This window comes from Myodes glareolus, chromosome 3 (assembly GCF_982192425.1).
Source record: "Myodes glareolus chromosome 3, mMyoGla1.1, whole genome shotgun sequence".
In the NCBI taxonomy this organism is placed as follows: Eukaryota; Metazoa; Chordata; class Mammalia; order Rodentia; family Cricetidae; genus Myodes; species Myodes glareolus.
In genome coordinates this window covers 27,663,163-27,681,035 of record NC_142028.1, presented here as the reverse complement: position 1 = coordinate 27,681,035, position 17,873 = coordinate 27,663,163, and the positions used below count along the sequence as shown (strand labels likewise).

The 17,873-nt window shown below is 53.7% G+C and overlaps 2 protein-coding genes and 1 non-coding gene across 11 annotated transcripts; all 3 read right to left on the bottom strand.

The window, feature by feature from the left end:
- Positions 1-235: 235 nt before the first annotated feature.
- Positions 236-2,379, bottom strand: C3H12orf57 (chromosome 3 C12orf57 homolog). 2 transcript variants are annotated; one of them, XM_087904253.1, is made up of 3 exons: positions 2,355-2,379; positions 1,552-1,728; positions 236-470 (listed from the first exon to the last, which is right to left on the bottom strand). In XM_087904253.1, the coding sequence occupies exons 2-3, from the start codon at positions 1,673-1,675 to the stop codon at positions 319-321; spliced, it is 276 nt and encodes a 91-aa protein (XP_087760379.1). In that variant the 5' UTR covers positions 1,676-1,728; positions 2,355-2,379; the 3' UTR covers positions 236-318. The 2 variants fall into 2 exon arrangements, with proteins under 2 accessions (XP_087760379.1, XP_048300194.1); XM_048444237.3 differs by lacking the exon at positions 2,355-2,379 and adding an exon at positions 1,940-2,134.
- Positions 2,245-2,306, bottom strand: LOC125407107 (U7 small nuclear RNA). Its single transcript, XR_007234109.1, has one exon. It is a non-coding gene; the product is annotated as a U7 small nuclear RNA (small nuclear RNA).
- A 1,026-nt stretch (positions 2,380-3,405) lies between the features above and the next one.
- Atn1 (atrophin 1) lies at positions 3,406-17,342 on the bottom strand. 8 transcript variants are annotated; one of them, XM_087904245.1, is made up of 12 exons: positions 17,193-17,342; positions 16,440-16,510; positions 11,479-11,605; positions 10,518-10,693; positions 10,008-10,145; positions 9,749-9,862; positions 6,981-8,968; positions 6,586-6,808; positions 5,642-6,338; positions 4,583-4,726; positions 4,092-4,272; positions 3,406-3,971 (listed from the first exon to the last, which is right to left on the bottom strand). In XM_087904245.1, the coding sequence occupies exons 4-12, from the start codon at positions 10,542-10,544 to the stop codon at positions 3,938-3,940; spliced, it is 3,546 nt and encodes a 1,181-aa protein (XP_087760371.1). In that variant the 5' UTR covers positions 10,545-10,693; positions 11,479-11,605; positions 16,440-16,510; positions 17,193-17,342; the 3' UTR covers positions 3,406-3,937. The 8 variants fall into 8 exon arrangements, with proteins under 8 accessions (XP_087760371.1, XP_087760372.1, XP_087760375.1 ...); XM_087904246.1 differs by having other exon boundaries at positions 11,479-11,600; XM_087904249.1 differs by lacking the exon at positions 11,479-11,605.
- Between the last annotated feature and the right edge of the window lie 531 nt (positions 17,343-17,873).

Below are 17,873 nucleotides of genomic sequence, written 5' to 3'. Positions count from 1 at the left end.
AAGCCTTGAAGCCAACTGTTCAGAGGAGGTACCGCCTTTGTGAACGAACCTCCCAGGATGCCAAGAGGCCCATTTAGCCTCCCACCCCACCCCCTGGGAGGACAGGAGGAAAGGGGCTCTTGAGAGCAGGGTTGGTCCCAGCAAAGAGTATAGGAAGGAAGCTGAAGGAGGGGAAAGGCCAGAGGCAGTCGGAATCAACAAGTGGGGGTAGCCAAGACTACAGAGGACCAACACAAAGGTTTAGTCACAAGCACATTTATTATCCTCTGGAGAGCGAGGTCTTCTTCCCTGGCGGTGGCACACACGCAAGAACAAATCTCAGGAGGCAGCCACACTGCTTCCGGAAGCTGGCCCATGGGGCGGCAGTGTCATGGGTGGCAGGAACAGGGCCTTTAACTTGCCAGACAGGCTGGCAATCTCTGGATCCTGTGCTTCATAAGACTTGACAAGGCGGGCAAACTTAAGGACACCTGAAAGAGGGTGCAAGGAAGGACACCTGCTGGAGGGGGGCCAGTGTGCCAAGGCAGGGAAGGGGACGCCCTATAGTAGATAGGCACAAGTAGGCAGCCATAGGCAAAGGAGGACAGTTCACACCCATCCTGCATGGCTTCCATCAACCCCCACCCCAGTTTCCACTAGGCACGACTGGATACAATGTGAAAAAGTCCTAAAGCACCCAGGCATGGTGGCACATGCCTTTAATGCCAGTACTTGACAGCAGAGGCAGGTGGCTCTCTGAGTTCGAGGCCAACTTGGTCTACAAAGCAAATTCCAGATCAGCCAGGACTACACAGAGAAACTGAGCCGGGTGGTGATGGCACACATCTTTAATCCCAGCACTTGGGAGGTAGAGGCAGGTGGATCTCTGTGAGTTTGAGGCCAGCCTGGTCTATAGAGCAAGTTTCAGGACAGGCTCCAAAGCCACAAAGAAACCCTGTCTCAAAAAAAAAAAAAAAAAGTACTAAAACAGAACGTTTTACTCTCAGGTGAGCCATGTTAGCTGTTTTGTCCTTAAGCAGCCTAAATATGAACAAGATCCCAGATCTACAAGCAATCCCTGGCTAGCTAGGCCAAATCAATCAATGAGCATATATATATAAATATATATGTTTTTGGGAAGAGAGAGCTCAATCCCCAACACCAAACCTATTAACCAAAACGCCTTGCAGGAACTGCAGAAGCCTGTTGTCAGGCAGACAAGAGTTCAGGTTAGACCTAGGCCTGGTGACTCAAGCCTACTCAATACCACCTACTCAGTAGGCTGATAAAGGAGCCTTTTGGTTCAAGGCCAGCCTGGGCACCTTGGTGAGTTCCTGACTCAGAGCTGAGCAGATACAGCTCAGAGGTGGAGAGCTTGCCCAACATAAGGTTCAAGAGTCGGTACTTAAGAGAATGAAAGGGGGGGGGGGGAAGCTGAGGATAGGCCCTCAGCTCAGAGTACCAATGTTTGATGTGACTGCCGCCCAGTGGCGACAAAGAGATCGACTCGGGGGCCACTGATCATGAGCCCCACCCCCAATCCATCCCATCGCCATTCCATGTGGGACCCACCTTCCCCGTCGCAACTGAAGCCATAGGCTTTAATAACCTCCTGCTGGATCTGTGTGGCTACTGGCAGCACGAACTGCAGCATCTTGCCCATATCGTTGCATGCATTGTCTCTAGCCTCGTCCATGCGCACGGCGTTCTCCGGGGCCGAGAACGCCTGGATCACCTCCGCCAAGACCACTGCAAGACGAAGCATCCCAGAGAGATCCGCGGAGCAGGGCGGGCGAGCCCAGAGGAGGGAAGAGGCAGGAATTAGTGGACCGAGGAGATCAGTAACCCGATAAGTTCGTCCTCCCAACCCTTCACCCTAATGGGCAAAGGCCCCACTTGGAGAAGGAATGGGTAGAAAGGCCCTCCCCCTAAAGGCGGCCCACGCCCGGACCAGGCTCACCCTTGGCCTGCTCTGCGCTCAGGGCCGCGGGCTGGGCCGAGGCGGACGCCATAGAACGCCAGTCGCTACTTGACTATGGGAACACCGAAGAGATCCGGAGAAGCCAGCCGCCTCCCACCACGGCTGCGGGCCAGCGGAGGCGGAAAGGAAGCTATAGCGCACGAGGCGGAAGTCTCCGAGCGTGGACCTAACACACACACACACACACACGGAAGTCCTAGAGGACTGGGGGACAACGGCGAGAAGAGACCCCACCAGCCACCAAGCCGGGCCCGTTGCTACTCTTGTTTACCAATGAGATTGGGAGGGGTTTTCCGGCAAGAGCCAGAAAACCTGCTAGACAAATTCTAAAAGAGCTGTAACACTCCCGAGCGTCGGGAGCAGCGAGCCCGGGAAAGGCACGAACTCCACTTACGGTGAGGGTGAGATCAGCGTGCTATTTTTCCCACCCCTACCAGTATACAAATAGCAAAGCACACTTTTATCATCCAATTCGGTAAATAATATTCTAGAAGACTACTAAAACCGGTCGTTTCTTGAGTTTGTGACCGTTTGGTAGAGGGCTATGCAAATGACTCAATGCTGATTGGCTAAGAACAGCCAATCACAGCTCCTTCGTTGCTATGAGCAAAAGTAGGGCTTCGCAATAATAAAAGCTTGGAGCGAAAGCCGATGTAATTGGCCTTATGTTGTGGTAGGCGATGTGGCCCGGTGCCACGTATTCATGTCCTTCTAGGCTCTTGCACCCATCCCCTCCTCAAAATGCAAGGGTAATCCAGAACGTCAGGCCGCCCTACGGGACATAGGGACACAGTACTGCACTTCTGTGGTACTAGCACAAAAGCTGAGAGGTAGGAGAGCCACAAGTTCAAGGGCAGCCTGGGTTACATGACATTGCCTCATTAAAAATAGAGGGGCTGCAAAGATGGGTCACCCTTTCTGACAATTCTCAACTGCCTGTAACTCAAGCTACAGGGGATCCAACATCGTCTTATGGCCTCTGTTGGGCTCTTGCATTCATGGGCACAGACTTGAACCCATACACATAATGAAAATAAATCTTTAAGAAAATCAGCAATACAAATCTTCTTGGCCTACTGAGGTTATGCAAATTCAACTGTTTCAAAATCACTTGTCAAACTAGGCTATGAAAAGGGAGTTAGATCCCTGAAACTGTTGCTGGAGCAAGCTGTTCAGGTCCGTGACAGGGATGCTTCCAAGGTGTAAGTCTCTAGGGTTGGTCAAGCTCACTGTGGGCCTGTTCTTACTCTCAAAGGCCTCAGCTGCCTTAACTTCCCAGTCTTGGGAGAAACCAGAGAAACAGTGCGAAGTACCCCCATAAGCATGGCTGGGGATCCATGGTCAAGCCCCCCCAGATCTCTTCCCATTTTCCCTAAGACAATCAGACCTCCCGACCTACCCACCCCACCAGACCCACAACCTCCCCAAAATAAGTCACGGACAAATTCCTGGGGAACTGTGAGGATGTTTTTGTTTGGTTGGTTTTGGTCAGGATGTTTTTTAAAGAGCATCATATAGATATTTATATATATAAATTATTAATGTGGGACGGGCAAGGGGCACACATCGCCGAGGGGGGTGCACACAAGGGGATGGGGCAGGGGCAGCACACAATGCTACGCAAAACAGCCACATCTAACAGATGAATCACACCAATGGGTTAGGGGAGGAGCAGTGGCCACCAAGGATTGGGCATAGAGGAGAAGAAAAGCAGGGGATAAGGAGGAGGGACCTGGTCCAAGATACTGTGCACTTTCTGTCCTCACCCTCGCCACTTTCCACCTCTGCACCACACAACCCTGGGCCTTAACCATGTCTGTCCCTTCTTCCCTCCCTCCCTCCGCCCGGCTGCAGAAGCTCTGCGAGTGGGCAGCACCCTCTCCTCGGCTCTGGGGGGGATGGGGGTGCGGCAAAAGGTTGGAGGAGTCCTCCAAGGTCTGGGTGAAGGAGCAGTGGGTGCTCTCTGGATCGCAGGTTCTACAGCGGCTTGTCGCTCTCCTTCTTCAGGTGACTAGATGAGAGGCAAAGCATCACAGCGATGAGACTGAGAAAGGAGGGGCCCCTCCAACGGGCCTGGTATCCTCTTGGTATCCCCACACCCTCCCCTTGTGCTCTGGGAGCCCTGCAGTACCTGTAGTAGTCCTCCTGGGCAGGCAGCGGCACGCTGTGCAACGGGTGATGGGCGTGCAGCCACTGCTGCTGTTCCAGCGCCAAGCGCTGCAGCTCAGCTGACTGGGCGTGCATGGCCTGCAGCTGATGAGCTGCTGACATGGGAGCAGACAGGGAGGCTGGCAGGTCCCGGTAAGGGGCAGCTGTGGGGAGAAAGGACAGGAGCATGTGATGGATGGATAGGGACGGTCAGCCACTTCACAGACAGGAAGCTAAGGCTAAGCTGTGAAGTTACACCACCTGCCCTACAATCTGCCAGGGCCGGAGTGGAACCAAGCAGTGCCAACTTCTCTGCCTGGGCCTAGAACCTGAGCCTCTTTTAGAAGGACCTCAGCCTGTGTTTCTACCATAGCTCCTCACCTCTCCAAACTCTACAGGCCCACTCTGCCACCCTAATCCCCCTGTTCTGGCCTTCCCTCGTGTGAGCTTCTCCATCCCAACCTCCATCCTTACCAAAGAGCTGGTGACGAAGAACTTCGTTCTCGTGCAGAGGGTGAGGAAGAAGGGGATTAGGGAGGGTCCCAGCTGGGTAGGGGATCCGGGTAAGGTGAGACCCTGAGGCCAGGGGGTCAATGAGAGGGTGCACCGAGGCGGAGGCTGGAGGGCAAAGAAAGGAAGGTGTCACCAGGAGGCAGGGTTAGGGACAACCATGCATTGGGGTGGAGGGATTTCTCCTGTGAAGACAGACCCAAGGGATCCAAAGCAGAATGGAGCAGAATGGAAGAGCTAGGGACTCTCTGAGATGGAGAGAAGAAACTGCTGGAGAAGAGAGGCGGATAATTGAAGACAGATCGCAGTTAGCAGAGAGGACCGAGAAGGAAAGAAAAGAACGCACTGCTCGGAAGGGATGAAGGAAACGTTTAGAAAATTGGTCATTTTTTTTTGAGTTCAAGAACTGAGACAGGAAAAAATATTAAGAGGTGGGATGAATATGAGCAGAAGGCACAGTATGAAAATGCCCGAAGCCTGGGTCTTGTATACTTACTAATACATCAATCAATGCCCTAACGAGGGAGAACAAATGAGAGCGAGAAGAAATAAGCAACTCAAAATGAACGAGTCTAAGGTCAACCAGGCAGTGTTCTGGGCTATAAGCGCTACAGTTAAGTAAAGTTCTATATTGCCTATGGCACCAAAACCTAACTTACATGGGTTTCTCTAAAAGATTCTAAATCTGCAGATGGGCAGAAACACAGAAGACCCCTAGATGTAAGGGAAGGAGATGCTGGCAACAAACGGGATTTGTATACAGAAAAACAAGAACGCTGGCATGTGAGGGGCTTAGAGAAAGAATATGAAGACAGAGAAGAGGCAATCCTTCAAAAGGCTCTGTGTGTTATCAAGGGCAGAAGGGCAGAAGGAAGAGAGCATGAGAAATGTAGGTGGGAAGTCCAGCAAAGATGAGAACGGTAATCTCAGGACAGGGTGACTAATGTCTGACCAGCAGGAACGGAAGAACATTATGAGGTACAGCAGAACCACAGTTCAAAGCGAGGACAGAGGGCGTCTTACCTGCATGAATGGCATCCTGCTGGTGCAGGTGAAGGTGGGAGTGGATGTGGGAGTGCTGGTGGTGATGGGGAGTCACGTTGAGCATCTGCAGCCGGGCCAGAGGGTCATTGCCCAGGGCTGCCACCCTTTCCGCATGCTGCCTTTCAGCTGCCAGCCGCTCAGCATAAGACATGTCAGGACGCAGGGCTGGCCCAGCTGCCAGCGCTAGCCGTTCTCGCTCTAGAGGCCCCAGGCTCGGATGAAACGGGAAAGGATGCAGGCCAGGCGGCCCAGGTTGTAGAGCCAGGCCCCCATGTCGGGGGAAGGGATCCAGGCCTGGCCCGGGGACCCCATGTAGGGGTTCCAGCTCACTAGGCTTCACCTCAAAGCCAGGCTTGAGCCGGTCACGGAGGTCACGTTCACGAGCTTCCCGCTCCCTTTCGCGGGCAGCTGGGTCGCTGCTGTACAGGGCTGGGACATTGTAACCCAGAAGCCCCGGGTCCACTGCCCCCAAGGGCACATAGAATGGGTGGTTGCGATTGCCAGGAGACATGACATGAGGTCGGGCGTATTCACTAAGAGTGCGCAGGGCTGGAGTATCAGGACCCAGGTAAGGGGGTACTGTAGCCACAGCGCTGCCAGGCTCAAAGGGAGGCCGATGGGGCACTGGACCCAGAGACGGGCACTCCACTGGAGCACGACCCTCCTGGGCCAGCTTCTGCAGGATACAGAAAGGAGAGGTCAGAACTGCAGTTCCGGGAAGTCAACGGCCCCACGTCGCCCGACTGTCTCAGTGAGGGAAAGCCAAAACGCCTCACCCCACTCCCAGCTTTCTTTTCCTCCTGCCTGGAAGCCTGAGCTTTCGGGGCTGCAGTGGCTCCTCCCCTCCGCCAGGTGGCGAAGCGACCGGAGTGGCGAAGCCCGGGACCGGGAGAGGCGCGCGGCGCACCTTGTGACGCACTCACCACACTGCGCTCCAGCTCGCGCTCTTTCTCGCGCTCGCGCTCCTTCTCGCGCTCCCGTTCGCGCTCGCGCTCCTTTTCTTCGCGCGCGCGCTGCTCGGCCTCGCGCCGCACTTTCTCCACTAGGTCCGCGCGCTTCTTGGCCAGCTTGGATCCCTCCAGCGGCACGAAGTACAGGTCGCTGCGCGCGCACGAGTTGAAGCCACGGTCCAGGTGCTTATTGAACCTGCCGGGCGGGCACAGGGCTGTGAGCCCGAGCCTCAAGGGCAGCCCCCTCCAGCCCATGTCCCTAAAGCGGCCCCCACCAGCGTGTGTCCCTGATGTCAGTAGCACGGTGACCGTCGTCCCTTCGTCTTCCGCTTCCAGACCCACCTGAACCCAACCCCACGGCTGCTCACCTGGCTGACTGGCTGGCGTGGCTGGGCACGTCCACCACTTTGGGAGGGGGCGAGGGGCTTCGGGCCGGGGGCACCGGACTCTCGGGGGCTTCATACTCTTCAGCTGGTTCCTGTTTGATCTGCGTGGCAGTCAGGGGCGGCCCTGTCGCTGGGGCCGCGGGAAGTGGAGGCAGAGATGACAAACTCGAAGGCCCCGCAGGTGGCAGGGGCCCTGGCCCCACAGTGGGTGAGCCTGGCTTGAAGGTCCCTGGGCCTGCTGGCGGAGAGGTGCCTCGAAAGCCAGGCGGGGTCCCTGTTCTGAAGGAGGGTGGTGACCCCGGTTTGTATCCAGGCGGGGTGGCGGTCTTATAGGACCCTGGGGATGGGGCTCTCTTGCTGTACTGAGGGGGCCCGGGTGGTGAGGCCGTCTTGTAGCCTGCAGGCGAGGAAGCCACGGTAGCGATGACAGTAGAAAGTGTAGCTGAGGAAGTAGTGACTGGAGGAACGGGTGGGAAGGGGTAGGATGCCCCTTGGGGACCCTGGGACGAGGAGGGGTGGGAGCAGGAGTAGGAGGCTTGAGAGGAAGAACCGGAAGCGTTGGAAGAGGAGGAAACTGGGGGGCCATTGGGACCTGCTTGACTATAGGACACCTGGCCATGAGGTGGAGGCAGGTGCGCTGGCCCCGGTGGGTAGGGCCTCAAAGACCCCAGGGAGGGAGACATGTTGTAAGGGTGTGCATGGTGGGAGCTGCTGCTCTCTAGGGGGTGAGGATATGCTCCGGGTGGAGGGGGCCCGGAGTTTCCAGGATGATGTTGTTGCTGTTGCTGTGGTTGCTGCTGCTGCTGGTGATGGTGATGTGTAGGGGCTGGTGGGTGGGCTGTGGATTGGCCCCCAGTAGGAGGGTAAGGGCCTGGATGGGTGTTGTTGTTGGCCAAGAGGCGCCCATAGGGAGGAGGAGGTGGAGGACCCTGACTCCACACAGCCTGGGATGGGAGGGAAGGCTGGGTATACTTGGGTGGCTGATTAGAGACAGACATACTTGTGGGTGGAGGGAAGGAATGAGGATAACTGGGCAGAGCTTGGGAAGCTGGGTACTGGGAGGCAGAGGAGGAGGAAGAACTAGAAGAAGCTGCTGCAGAGCTACTGGAGGATGAATATGGATACCGCATTGGGGGCCCAGGGGCAGAGGAGGAAGAAGCTGGGGGTAAAGGGTGGGGTGAGGGAGCCAGAGTTGGACCCTTCTCTGGGCCAGGAGGAAGTCCACTCATGCCCTGACCCATGGCATGGGGAGAGGGCAGATGCCCAGGGATTGGCTGAGCCCCCATGCCAGGAGGAGAGGCTGAGGCATTGTTGAGGGGTCTTAGGGCAGGTGGAGGAGGCAGGTTTGGTGTCACATGGGGGAAAGTAGCTGATGGTGGAGCAGAAGATAAGTTCCCACCACCCACTGGAGCATTAGGCGGCTTTGTTGGGGGGGCACCGCTGGCCCCGGAGCTTGATATTGGAATTGGGGTGGTGGGTGGGGGATGCTGCTTGCCTCCACTAGGGGTACCCACTGAAGAGGCAGCTGCTCCCCCTTTGGGACCCATGGGGGGTCCAGACAAAACACCTCCACCAGCATTTCCAGGGTAGAGCTGTGGGTGTGGGGGAGGGGCTCCAGGAGGCGGGCCCTGGAATAATCGAGATGTGGGTGTCTCCATTGGAGCATGGTATCCAGCAGGTGTCACAGAAGGATGGGGTTCAAAGCTGGGCTCTGGCTGTCGGGGAGTGCTGTCTGGTGGTGGAGGGGAGGGAGGAAAGAGTGGAGGTGGGTGGTAGGGACGGGCCGGGCCCTGAGACAGGCCAGAAGATGAATCCGAGTCATTCTCCACACTTCCAGGGCTGTAGATGCTGGGAGACGTGCTTCGGTTATCCTGATCTATGTCCCTAGGGTCACTGCTGCCATCATCATTAATGCTGCGCCCATCCAAGCTGTCCAGATCCGAGGGAGACTGTGGTCGAGGGAGCTCCTGCTGTCAGGGAAGAGGCTCGATTTTCCTCTCTTCCTTTCCTGCTTTCCCAGGATTCACGACTGACTGCAGACCCTTCTTGCCATCTCTTGTGTACCCTACGCTCATCGCTCATCTCTGGTCTCCTTCAGCTATCCCCAATGCTTGGTTTCCTTTTGCTTTCTTTCTTCCTTGCTTGCTTTTTAAAGACAGGGTTTCATATAGCCCAGGCTAACCTCCAACCCACCAACAGCACAGGATGACCTTGAATTTTTTGTTTATTTTTTGAGATAGGGTTCTCTGTGTGGCCCTGCTATCCTAGAACTAGCTTGGAACTCACAGAGATCCACCTGCCTCTGTTTCCTGAGTGATGGGATTAACAGTGTTGCCATGACTGCCTGGCTGACCTTGAATTTTTACCTTACTGCCTCCACCTTCTGAATGCTAGGGTCAGAGATGTGCACTCATGCCCAGCTATTAAGTGCGTGGATTGAGCACTATGTACTAGGCACTCACTCTACCAAGTGAGCTCCATTACCAGCCCCATTTCTGTATCCTAATAACTTACTTGTCCCTTCCACAAAGGAGGCTGTGATACCCTTCCCTACCCTCCAATCCCTTTGGCCCTGCCCTGTCACCTACTGTTCTAACTGAAGCCTACCATATTACAGACAGGACCACTCCAAATAAGCAACAAATGGGCCTTTTCTAACTGAGCAGAGATCAAAGTAGGCGTGGTGCACAAACGACGCTTAGAGAAAGAACAAGTCAGAAACAAGTCACGGTAGGCACCGGCTCTCTCACCTCAGTTTTGGTCTTTTTGGGTGCACTGGTCTCCTCGCTTTCACTCTCCGAGATCTCCTCACTGCGGCCCTGCTTGCTGGCCTTTGGGGTAGAGGTCTCCTCTACTCGCGCCTTCTGTGAGGGAGAAAGAGAATCCTTGTCTTCTGTCTCTTAAGCCCCCACCAGAGTTACTCTCTGCCAGACATGAAGCCCCTTCCACCCCCCAAATACCCCTTCAGCTGCAGCGCTGTGGCATCTGTGGGGGCCGGAGGAGGAATACCTTGGCAGTCTGCCTGGACTTCTCAGCTTTGCCATCACTGCTGGATGTGCTGACCCCTCCAGGGGAGGCCCGGCCCCTTGATCTCAGCTCTTCCCGGGGCCCGGGGGCCTCTTTCTTCCGTCCACTCCTCATTGACATCTGAGAGTAGGATGGAGTCAGGTAGTGGGTAGTGTGTTGCACTGCACCTGACTTTAGGCTACACATTGTTTCTGGTCTCCACTTTCGGCTACACATTGTTTCTGGTCTCCACTTTCGGCTATACATTGTTTCTGGTCTCCACTTTCGGCTATACATTGTTTCTGGTCTCCACTTTCGGCTATACATTGTTTCTGGTCTCCACTTTCGGCTACACATTGTTTCTGGTCTCCACTTTCGGCTATACATTGTTTCTGGTCTCCACTTTCGGCTATACTTTGTTTCTGGTCTCCACTTTAGGCCCCTCCCCCTAGCTTCCCTGCCCCTGCCCTTGACCTGTCCTACTGCTCACTAGAGCTTCTACTCACTACTCACTGAGTCTTTATTCTGTCGTGTCTTCATTCTTCAGGCTGTGGAGACCCCATTCTCCTCTGCCTGGGCAGCTTAATACAGAATCTCGTATGCTGTACCCCAAGCTCCCCACAGCTGTGGTCTGGGAAGCGGGGAGCAGTTGTAGGCACGTGGTACTCTCAGGGTGTTCTCTGTGAAACCTGTTAGGAAAAACCATCAGCATTTCCATGTTACAGCAGAAACAGCAGGGGTCTGAGAAAGAAGCAGAGTCCTAAGCCTTTGGGTCAAGAGGCACAGATACGAGAAGCTGCGGCTCGCTCCATAGGCTGCATCAGCTAAGTGATAGAGACTCACAATATAATCTCTTTCACCTCTAGGGAAGGCAGAAAATTCAGATGTACCTATGAACCCCACCCTAACACAGCAGGATTTTACCCTTCACAAGTCCTAAAGAGAATCTGTAGCCTGGTATCGGGGTGGGGGGGGGGTGCATGTAGTGCCAGCACTCAGAAGGCTATGGTATGAGTATCACATGTTCAAGACCAGCCTGAACAAGACAACAAAATCTTGTCTCAACAAACAAAACAACAGCAGAAAAAAAAAAATCACTCTTTAATTCTAGAACCTTACAAATTCAAAAGCAGCATAAAAAACAAGGCTGAAGTGTCAGTTTACTGAGTATCTTCTTTGTGTCAAGCATGTTACATACGATTTCCTGTCACATCTCCAGTGCACTCTAAATGGGGACTAATAGGTAAGGGGACTGAAGCTCAGAGACTGACTGTGACTGCGGCCTGCCCCACCTTCCACAGGGACGAACCAAGCCCTCTGCAATCTGACTTCAAACGCCACGCTCACACGCTCTTCTAAACTCTCCTCAGAAGGTGGAGAGAATTCTAAGAAGCCTACATCACTCGCTCAGATAGCAATCTTGATTCACGTCAGACAATGTAGACAAATGTCCCGTACTGAGCAGCAGTCTCACCAGCCTCAAGCCCAAATCAAGGTATCTTCAAAACTGCAGAACGTTCTAGACAGCCTCATAAGGATCCATCCTCTAGTTGGCCTTTTCCGCTTACAGCGTTTTTGTCCAGAGATTCAGTCAACCTAAACTGACAATATTTGGGAGGAAAAATTCCCAGAAAGTTTCAAATAAAATTCAAATTTGCTACATTGCCACCCCAGGCTCGATCTACAAGAATGATGCGTGGGCACAGCCTGCAGTAGTGGCCACCTTTCCACAGGTCCCAGGTTCCCTCCAGCTTTCACTGTCTACCTTCTTTGCCTGGTTTTGGACAGGTAGACGTTATCAAAGATTTACATGGAATTGGTTACTGTACATGATCTGCAGGTGACTTTAAAAGCACGGGAGTGTGCAGGTATAAACAGACATAGCATCATTCTGTACAAAATACTTGAGTATGTGTTGATGTTGGTGTCTCTCGAGGATACCGAAACAAAGCCCCCAGGTATCAAAGGGATGGCTGCAATGGGGTTTCCTGGGCTCAAAAGAAAAATCAAAGCTTTCACAATAACCAGACTCAAAATACACTGACTGGCTGAGGGGAGGGGTGTGCATGTGTGAGAAAAACCTGTCAGTCAGTTCTCCCTTCTCACCATGTGGGACCTAGGGATCATATCCAGGTGTCAAGGTTTGTGGCAAGTGCCTCTGCTCAGTGAGCCATCTCAACAACCCAACTCAAAATATTTTTTAAATTTTATTTTATATACATTGGTGTTCTGTCTGCATTCATGTCTGTGTGAGGGTGTCGGGTCCCCGGAAGCTGTCAGTACAGACAGTTGTGAACTTTCACGCGGGTGCTGGGAATTGAACCCAGGACCTCTAGAAGAGCAGCCAGGGCTCTCAACAGCTGAGCCATCTCTCCAGCCCCTTCCAAAGATTTTACTACCACGAAAAGACAAAATGTCAGCGAACATCCAATACAGACTTATAAAATCAAGTCTGCTTCTCACTTGGCACGAGCAGCCTTCGCTGTGTGTATCTAGTCATACAGACATGGATATCGTCATCTACCTGTGTTCTCACGGCCTGAGCAGCCTACCTACCTGTATCTAGCAGTACAAACATGGATATATCATCTTGATCTTCCAGTCTTCACTCCCCGGGTGCTGGTGCACTGAACCCAGGGCCTCAAGCATGCCAGGCAAGTACACTGGATTTGCCCCTGTATTTCTAGCCCCACTACTTGTTTATGTTTCTTGCTAAGAGGTAAACCATGCCATAAAACCATCCATAATTTTTTTTAAATTTAATTTTTGTTTTTGTTTTTTGAGATAGGGTTTCTCTGTAGCTTTGGAACCTGTCCTGGAACTAGCTCTTGTAGACCTGGCTGGCCTCGAACTCACAAAAATTCTCCTGCTTCTGCCTCTCAAGTGCTGGGATTAAAGGTGTGCACCACCACTGCCCAGCTAAATTTAATTTTCTATGTATGAATGTTTTGCTTGAATGTATGTGTACCACGTGTGTGCCTGGTCCCTGGGGAGGTCAGAAGAGGGCAGCAGATACCCTGGAACTAGAGTTAGTATGGGTATGATCTATCATGTGGGTGCTGAGAATAAAACCTGGGTCCTCTGCACAAGTCACAAGTCCACAAGTGCTTTAAAACACTGAGCCATTTCTCCCGACCTTTTCTCTTGTCTGTTTCTCTATTGTTGTTGTTTTAATTGTTGTTTTAGTTTTTCAAGACAGGGTCTCTCTGTGTAGCCCTGGCTATCTTGGAGCTCACTATGTAGACCAGGTTGGCTTTGAACTCACAGAGATCTGCTTGCTTCTACTTCCTGAATGTTAAGATTAAAAGTGTGTGCCACTAGGCCCAGCCTATTAAGATATTTTAAGAGCAAAAACTGTTGTGGTCATAGTTTTCCTTTCTATATTTTTCCACTGATGTCATGAGCACACACATATAGGGTCTGTGTTCCTTATCTGAGACAACGTCACTCTATGCTCTTTGTACCAGCCTTAAACTAAACCCAGGGCTCTTCCATTTCAGTTTGCCAAGACCAGGTTTGTAAGTGAGCAGCTCATCCAGGCAAGTGTACTATTGTCAATGACCTTTAAACCAAGTGAATGTCAGCAAGTTCGTCTGGTTATTGTTTTGTTTTGAGGTAGGGTCTCAAGTATAGGTATACCCTAGGCTCGGCAGGTCCTTTGAATCAGCTGATAGTAACCCACGTGAAAATAGACTACATTTACCCATCCACTCTGAACTGGAAGGTGTGGTTCTCCACGGAATACAGAGTAATTGCTTTTGCCCAACCCCACTGAACCACACTGAGACAGGCAATGAGGAACAAGTAAGTCTAACATTTCCAGGTAACTTAACTTACACTGAAGGGGCACGAAATAGATGGGACTGGGCCCCAGGTCTAAACTTTCAACTGATGTTTGCCCAGTAAACCAGTTTACTTCAACTACAGCTATAACCACATTTTTAAAAGTTGTTTTGTGGGTTGGTTTTAAAATATTATGCATTACCAGGCATGGGGACAACATCTGTAATTCCATCACTTGGGAGGTGGAGGCAGGACCAGCCACCCTCAGCAAATAGCAAGTTCAAGGTCAGCCAGTTTCATGAAATCCTGTCTCAAATAAAACTACAAATGGGAAAAGAGAAGGAGGGGGAATAAACAAATGTCCAAGGACAGAACCGAACCAAAGAGGAGCAGACACCAATGTCAGCAATGACAGGAAAGAACACTGCCTGTGGCTGCATCTGTCGCCCTCCCCGAACAGGGCGCCCATTTCCTCCCATCACAGGACTGGTTTACCAAGTCAGTTTGATTCTAAAGGATCCAAAAGGTCAAAAACTATACTAAAGTTCCTTGGAGAACAGAGCAATCACTGTGTGCCTTTCTTACCTTTTTAATCAGCTGAAATCTGATAAAATTTGCAATGAGTAGCTTTGGAAGAGAAAAAAAAACCGGCATCAACTGGGCAGTAATTTCCCGGATGAGGAATGGCGGGGGAGAGGGGTATATGGAGTTGAGACTGAGGTCAGATCATAGTTAAGTCTGGACTTGGGTGGTATTCTACCACCAACTGACCAAGTGGCACTCCATCCTGCCTAGAAGGCTGTTGCTAACACTTACAGGGCATCTACCATGGACAACAGCACCCATCTGCTACCATTTCCTTACTCAAAAGGAAAGCATGGGAGACCAAACTCAGCAGGCAAGGAAATAGAAATCAAGAGTCCCTCAGTAAGCACAGGAGGGAAAAGGAGAGGGACTAGGAATGCAGATCAGTGTGTAGAGTGCTGGGCTAGCAGGCCCGAAGCCCAGGGTTAGATTCCAACACCACATAAAACAGGGTGTGGCTCATGCCTGCAATCTCAGAGGTACAGGCGAGGAGATCACAAGTTCAAGGTCATCTTCTGTAGCGAGTGAGTTCAAGTCAAGCCAGCTTGGGCTATAGAATAGAAGACCATCTCAAAAACCAAAAACATATATTACTACCAAACCAATGACCTGAATCAAACCATGAGGTTCACATGGCAGAAGAGAATCAACTCAACACCAAGTTACCCTTTGACCTCCACATGTGCACCAGGGCACACACACAAAATAAATAAATGCAATTAAAACTTTTTTCAAAGAAAGAAATTAAGGAACAAATAATACGAGAATGTCAGAAAATGACCACGCCACAGGCTCCCTGGGAAGAGCTTACAGAGTCTATTTTTTCAGGGTCACTGAGTAGGCTCCATCATTCCAGACCTGCCTGCCTGACAATCACTTGAAAATGACCAAGATATCCATGAAGCACAGAGCAGCAGGCTAACAAAGCAGTAGCCTAAGTCTTGTTAGAACCCAGGACTGCTGAAGGAGCCACAGAGGCCATTTCATTAGACAATGAAGGTGGAGCTCAAAGACAATAGAAGTGACTTGCCCAAGGTCACAGAGACACAGCCAGAGTACACCCTGGTCTCCCAGCTCCCATTCCGGAGCACCCCATTCTGCTCCAGGCTGTGCCATAGCCCTCTCCCTTGGGCCACACTCACCTAAAGACAGGCATGGAGAGCCATGCCATTTTTGTAAGTTCAGAAAAGTAAAAGGTCAAAGATTGGTTGAATGAAGGGGGTCACCCTGGGAACTGACAAAGAGGAAAGAGATCCAAAGAGGACTTCAAGAAAGTAAAATCATGTAGAGAGTCAACCACTTATAAAACATAAGGGTGGGAGAGGCCAGAAGAAATTGCCCAGGATGATAGAACTTGGTTTTTTATTCTGTCTCAAACCCAGAGCCTCTGTATGCATATTAGGAACTAACATACCACTGAGCTACCCCCAGCCCAAGACCATGTAGTGTGAACAACAGTATATTTCGTCTTCCCACCATACCCAGGAAGAGGCTTGCAAGAATGACCTGCAAGCAACAGTGCTACCTGTTCCAACAGATCACTGAGGGAGAAAGGGTGAACCTCCTTAGGAAACCCCTACTTGGGGCAACACCAGAAAATATCCCAGATCCCCTCCCAAGAGCCCGTAGGACATAGCTACAGGCTGAGGCCCGATCTACATACTGAATCCCCACCTATAGAACTTCCCACTGGATCACAGCCATGGCAACAAAATGGGTGAAAAAAAGTACCCCTCCAGAGACCATCCCAGGGGTCCATCTGGCAGCCACTATTACCACTTCAGTTGCCAAAGCAACTCCGACCTTCTTACAGTATCCTCAGGGAAAGGAGCTTTAGGGTAACCTGCCCCAGGCACAAAGGGAGACCTCTGAGATCAAAGAAGTAAGGAAGGCCTCCCAGATAGAGACCAGCTGTTGGGCAGCCAATGCTGAGGGGATGAGGGTGGAGGTCACAATTCCTTGGAATGCCTACAAGATTGCCCAATTCTCTCTTCTTTCCCAACCTCCCAACCTTTCTAATTCCCCCTTCTGTATTCCTGTCTTTCTTATTAGTGTTGGGAGACTCACACTGCCGAGCCTCAGTGCCCCCTTCACGAAGTAACTAGGTCTGGGATTAGGAAAACAGGGTCAGAGGTGACCTGGAGTAGGGAAAAGAAAACTGAGTCACAAAAGATACGGCCTTCCCATTTCCACCCCAGGCTTTCTCAAAGATGGGCCTCTCTTGGTCCTTTTCCATTCCCCCAGGTTCAATCACCCCCCACCCCCCCCCACCCCCGGCAGCAACAGTCCTGTTCTTATCATCCACCACACCCCTTTCCCGGTTCCCAGTTCCCTTCGGTTCCTAATACCCGCAATCCTGGGTTCTTGAACCCGGGTTCTGGGCCTGTGAGGCTTCTGGAGCCTTCACGCCCCACCTCGCTGCCATCTCTCGGATCCGTCCTGCCTTCTCCGCGAACCATCCGCACAGCATCCCCTGTTTTACCTCCGCCAAGTCTCCACCTCGGCGTTCCTCCCCTTTAGGCTCTGGTCCTGGCGACGCTCGGCCCCATCAGCCCTCTTCCCGAGACCCCCCCCCCCCCACCTCCTGAGCTCGCGACTCCCGGGCCCGCGTCCCTCCTCCGGGCGGCCCCACCCCCTGAGCCCCCAGCCTCGGGCCCGGCCGTGCCCGCAGTGAGGGAACGCGACCGGGAAAATAACAAATGGAGGCGGCGGCGGGGCGGCGGGGGGGGGGGGGGGGGGGAGGGGACCGGCAGGGGTGGGGGCGGGGAGCCGAGGGCCGAAACGGGGCGGCCCGGGCGGGCGGGCGGCAGCAGACCTTACCTGCGAGCGGCTCGGGACGGCTGGCTGGCTGCGAGTGCCTCCCGGGGACGGCGGCGGCCACTCCCCGCCCCTCCTCGCTGAGCGGCTTCAGTCGCTGCTGCCGCGGCGGCGGCGGCGGCGGCCCCGGCCCCCCCGGAGGGCGGCCCCCATGCCTCGCTCCCCGCGCAGCCCCGATCGGCTTCTCGCACTCCCCGCCCGCCCGCCCGGAACGCGCTGCCCGCCCCCGCCGCGCCGCCCGCCTCCGCCCGCACTCGCGGCCCCAGCGAGGCCCGCGACCCCCGACCCTCCCGCCGCTCGTGCCGCGCGCCCCTAGCCCGCCCCGAGGCCAGCCGCCCACAAACGCGTCCTGGCCCGAGGCCCCGGCCCGGCGCCGGGCTGCGGGCGGGCGGGCAGGCGGACGGGCTGGGCGGCGCGTCCGGCGACTCGCACAGGAAAGCGGACGGCGGAGGGAGGGCGCTCGGGAGAGGGGGATGGGAGCAGGGAGGAAGAGGGAGAAGGAGGGAGCGCGGAGGAACGGAGGAGAGAGGGGCCCGGAGGAGACGCGAGGGAGGGAGCGCGCGGCAGTCGGGGGGCGGAGGATCGGGGAAGGGGAGGCGCCGGGCGAGTTTGGCCGAAGCCGGCCGGGGCGCGGAGGGAGAGGGCCTCGCGGTGCAGAGCGTGGGGAGCTCCCCGGGCCCCGCG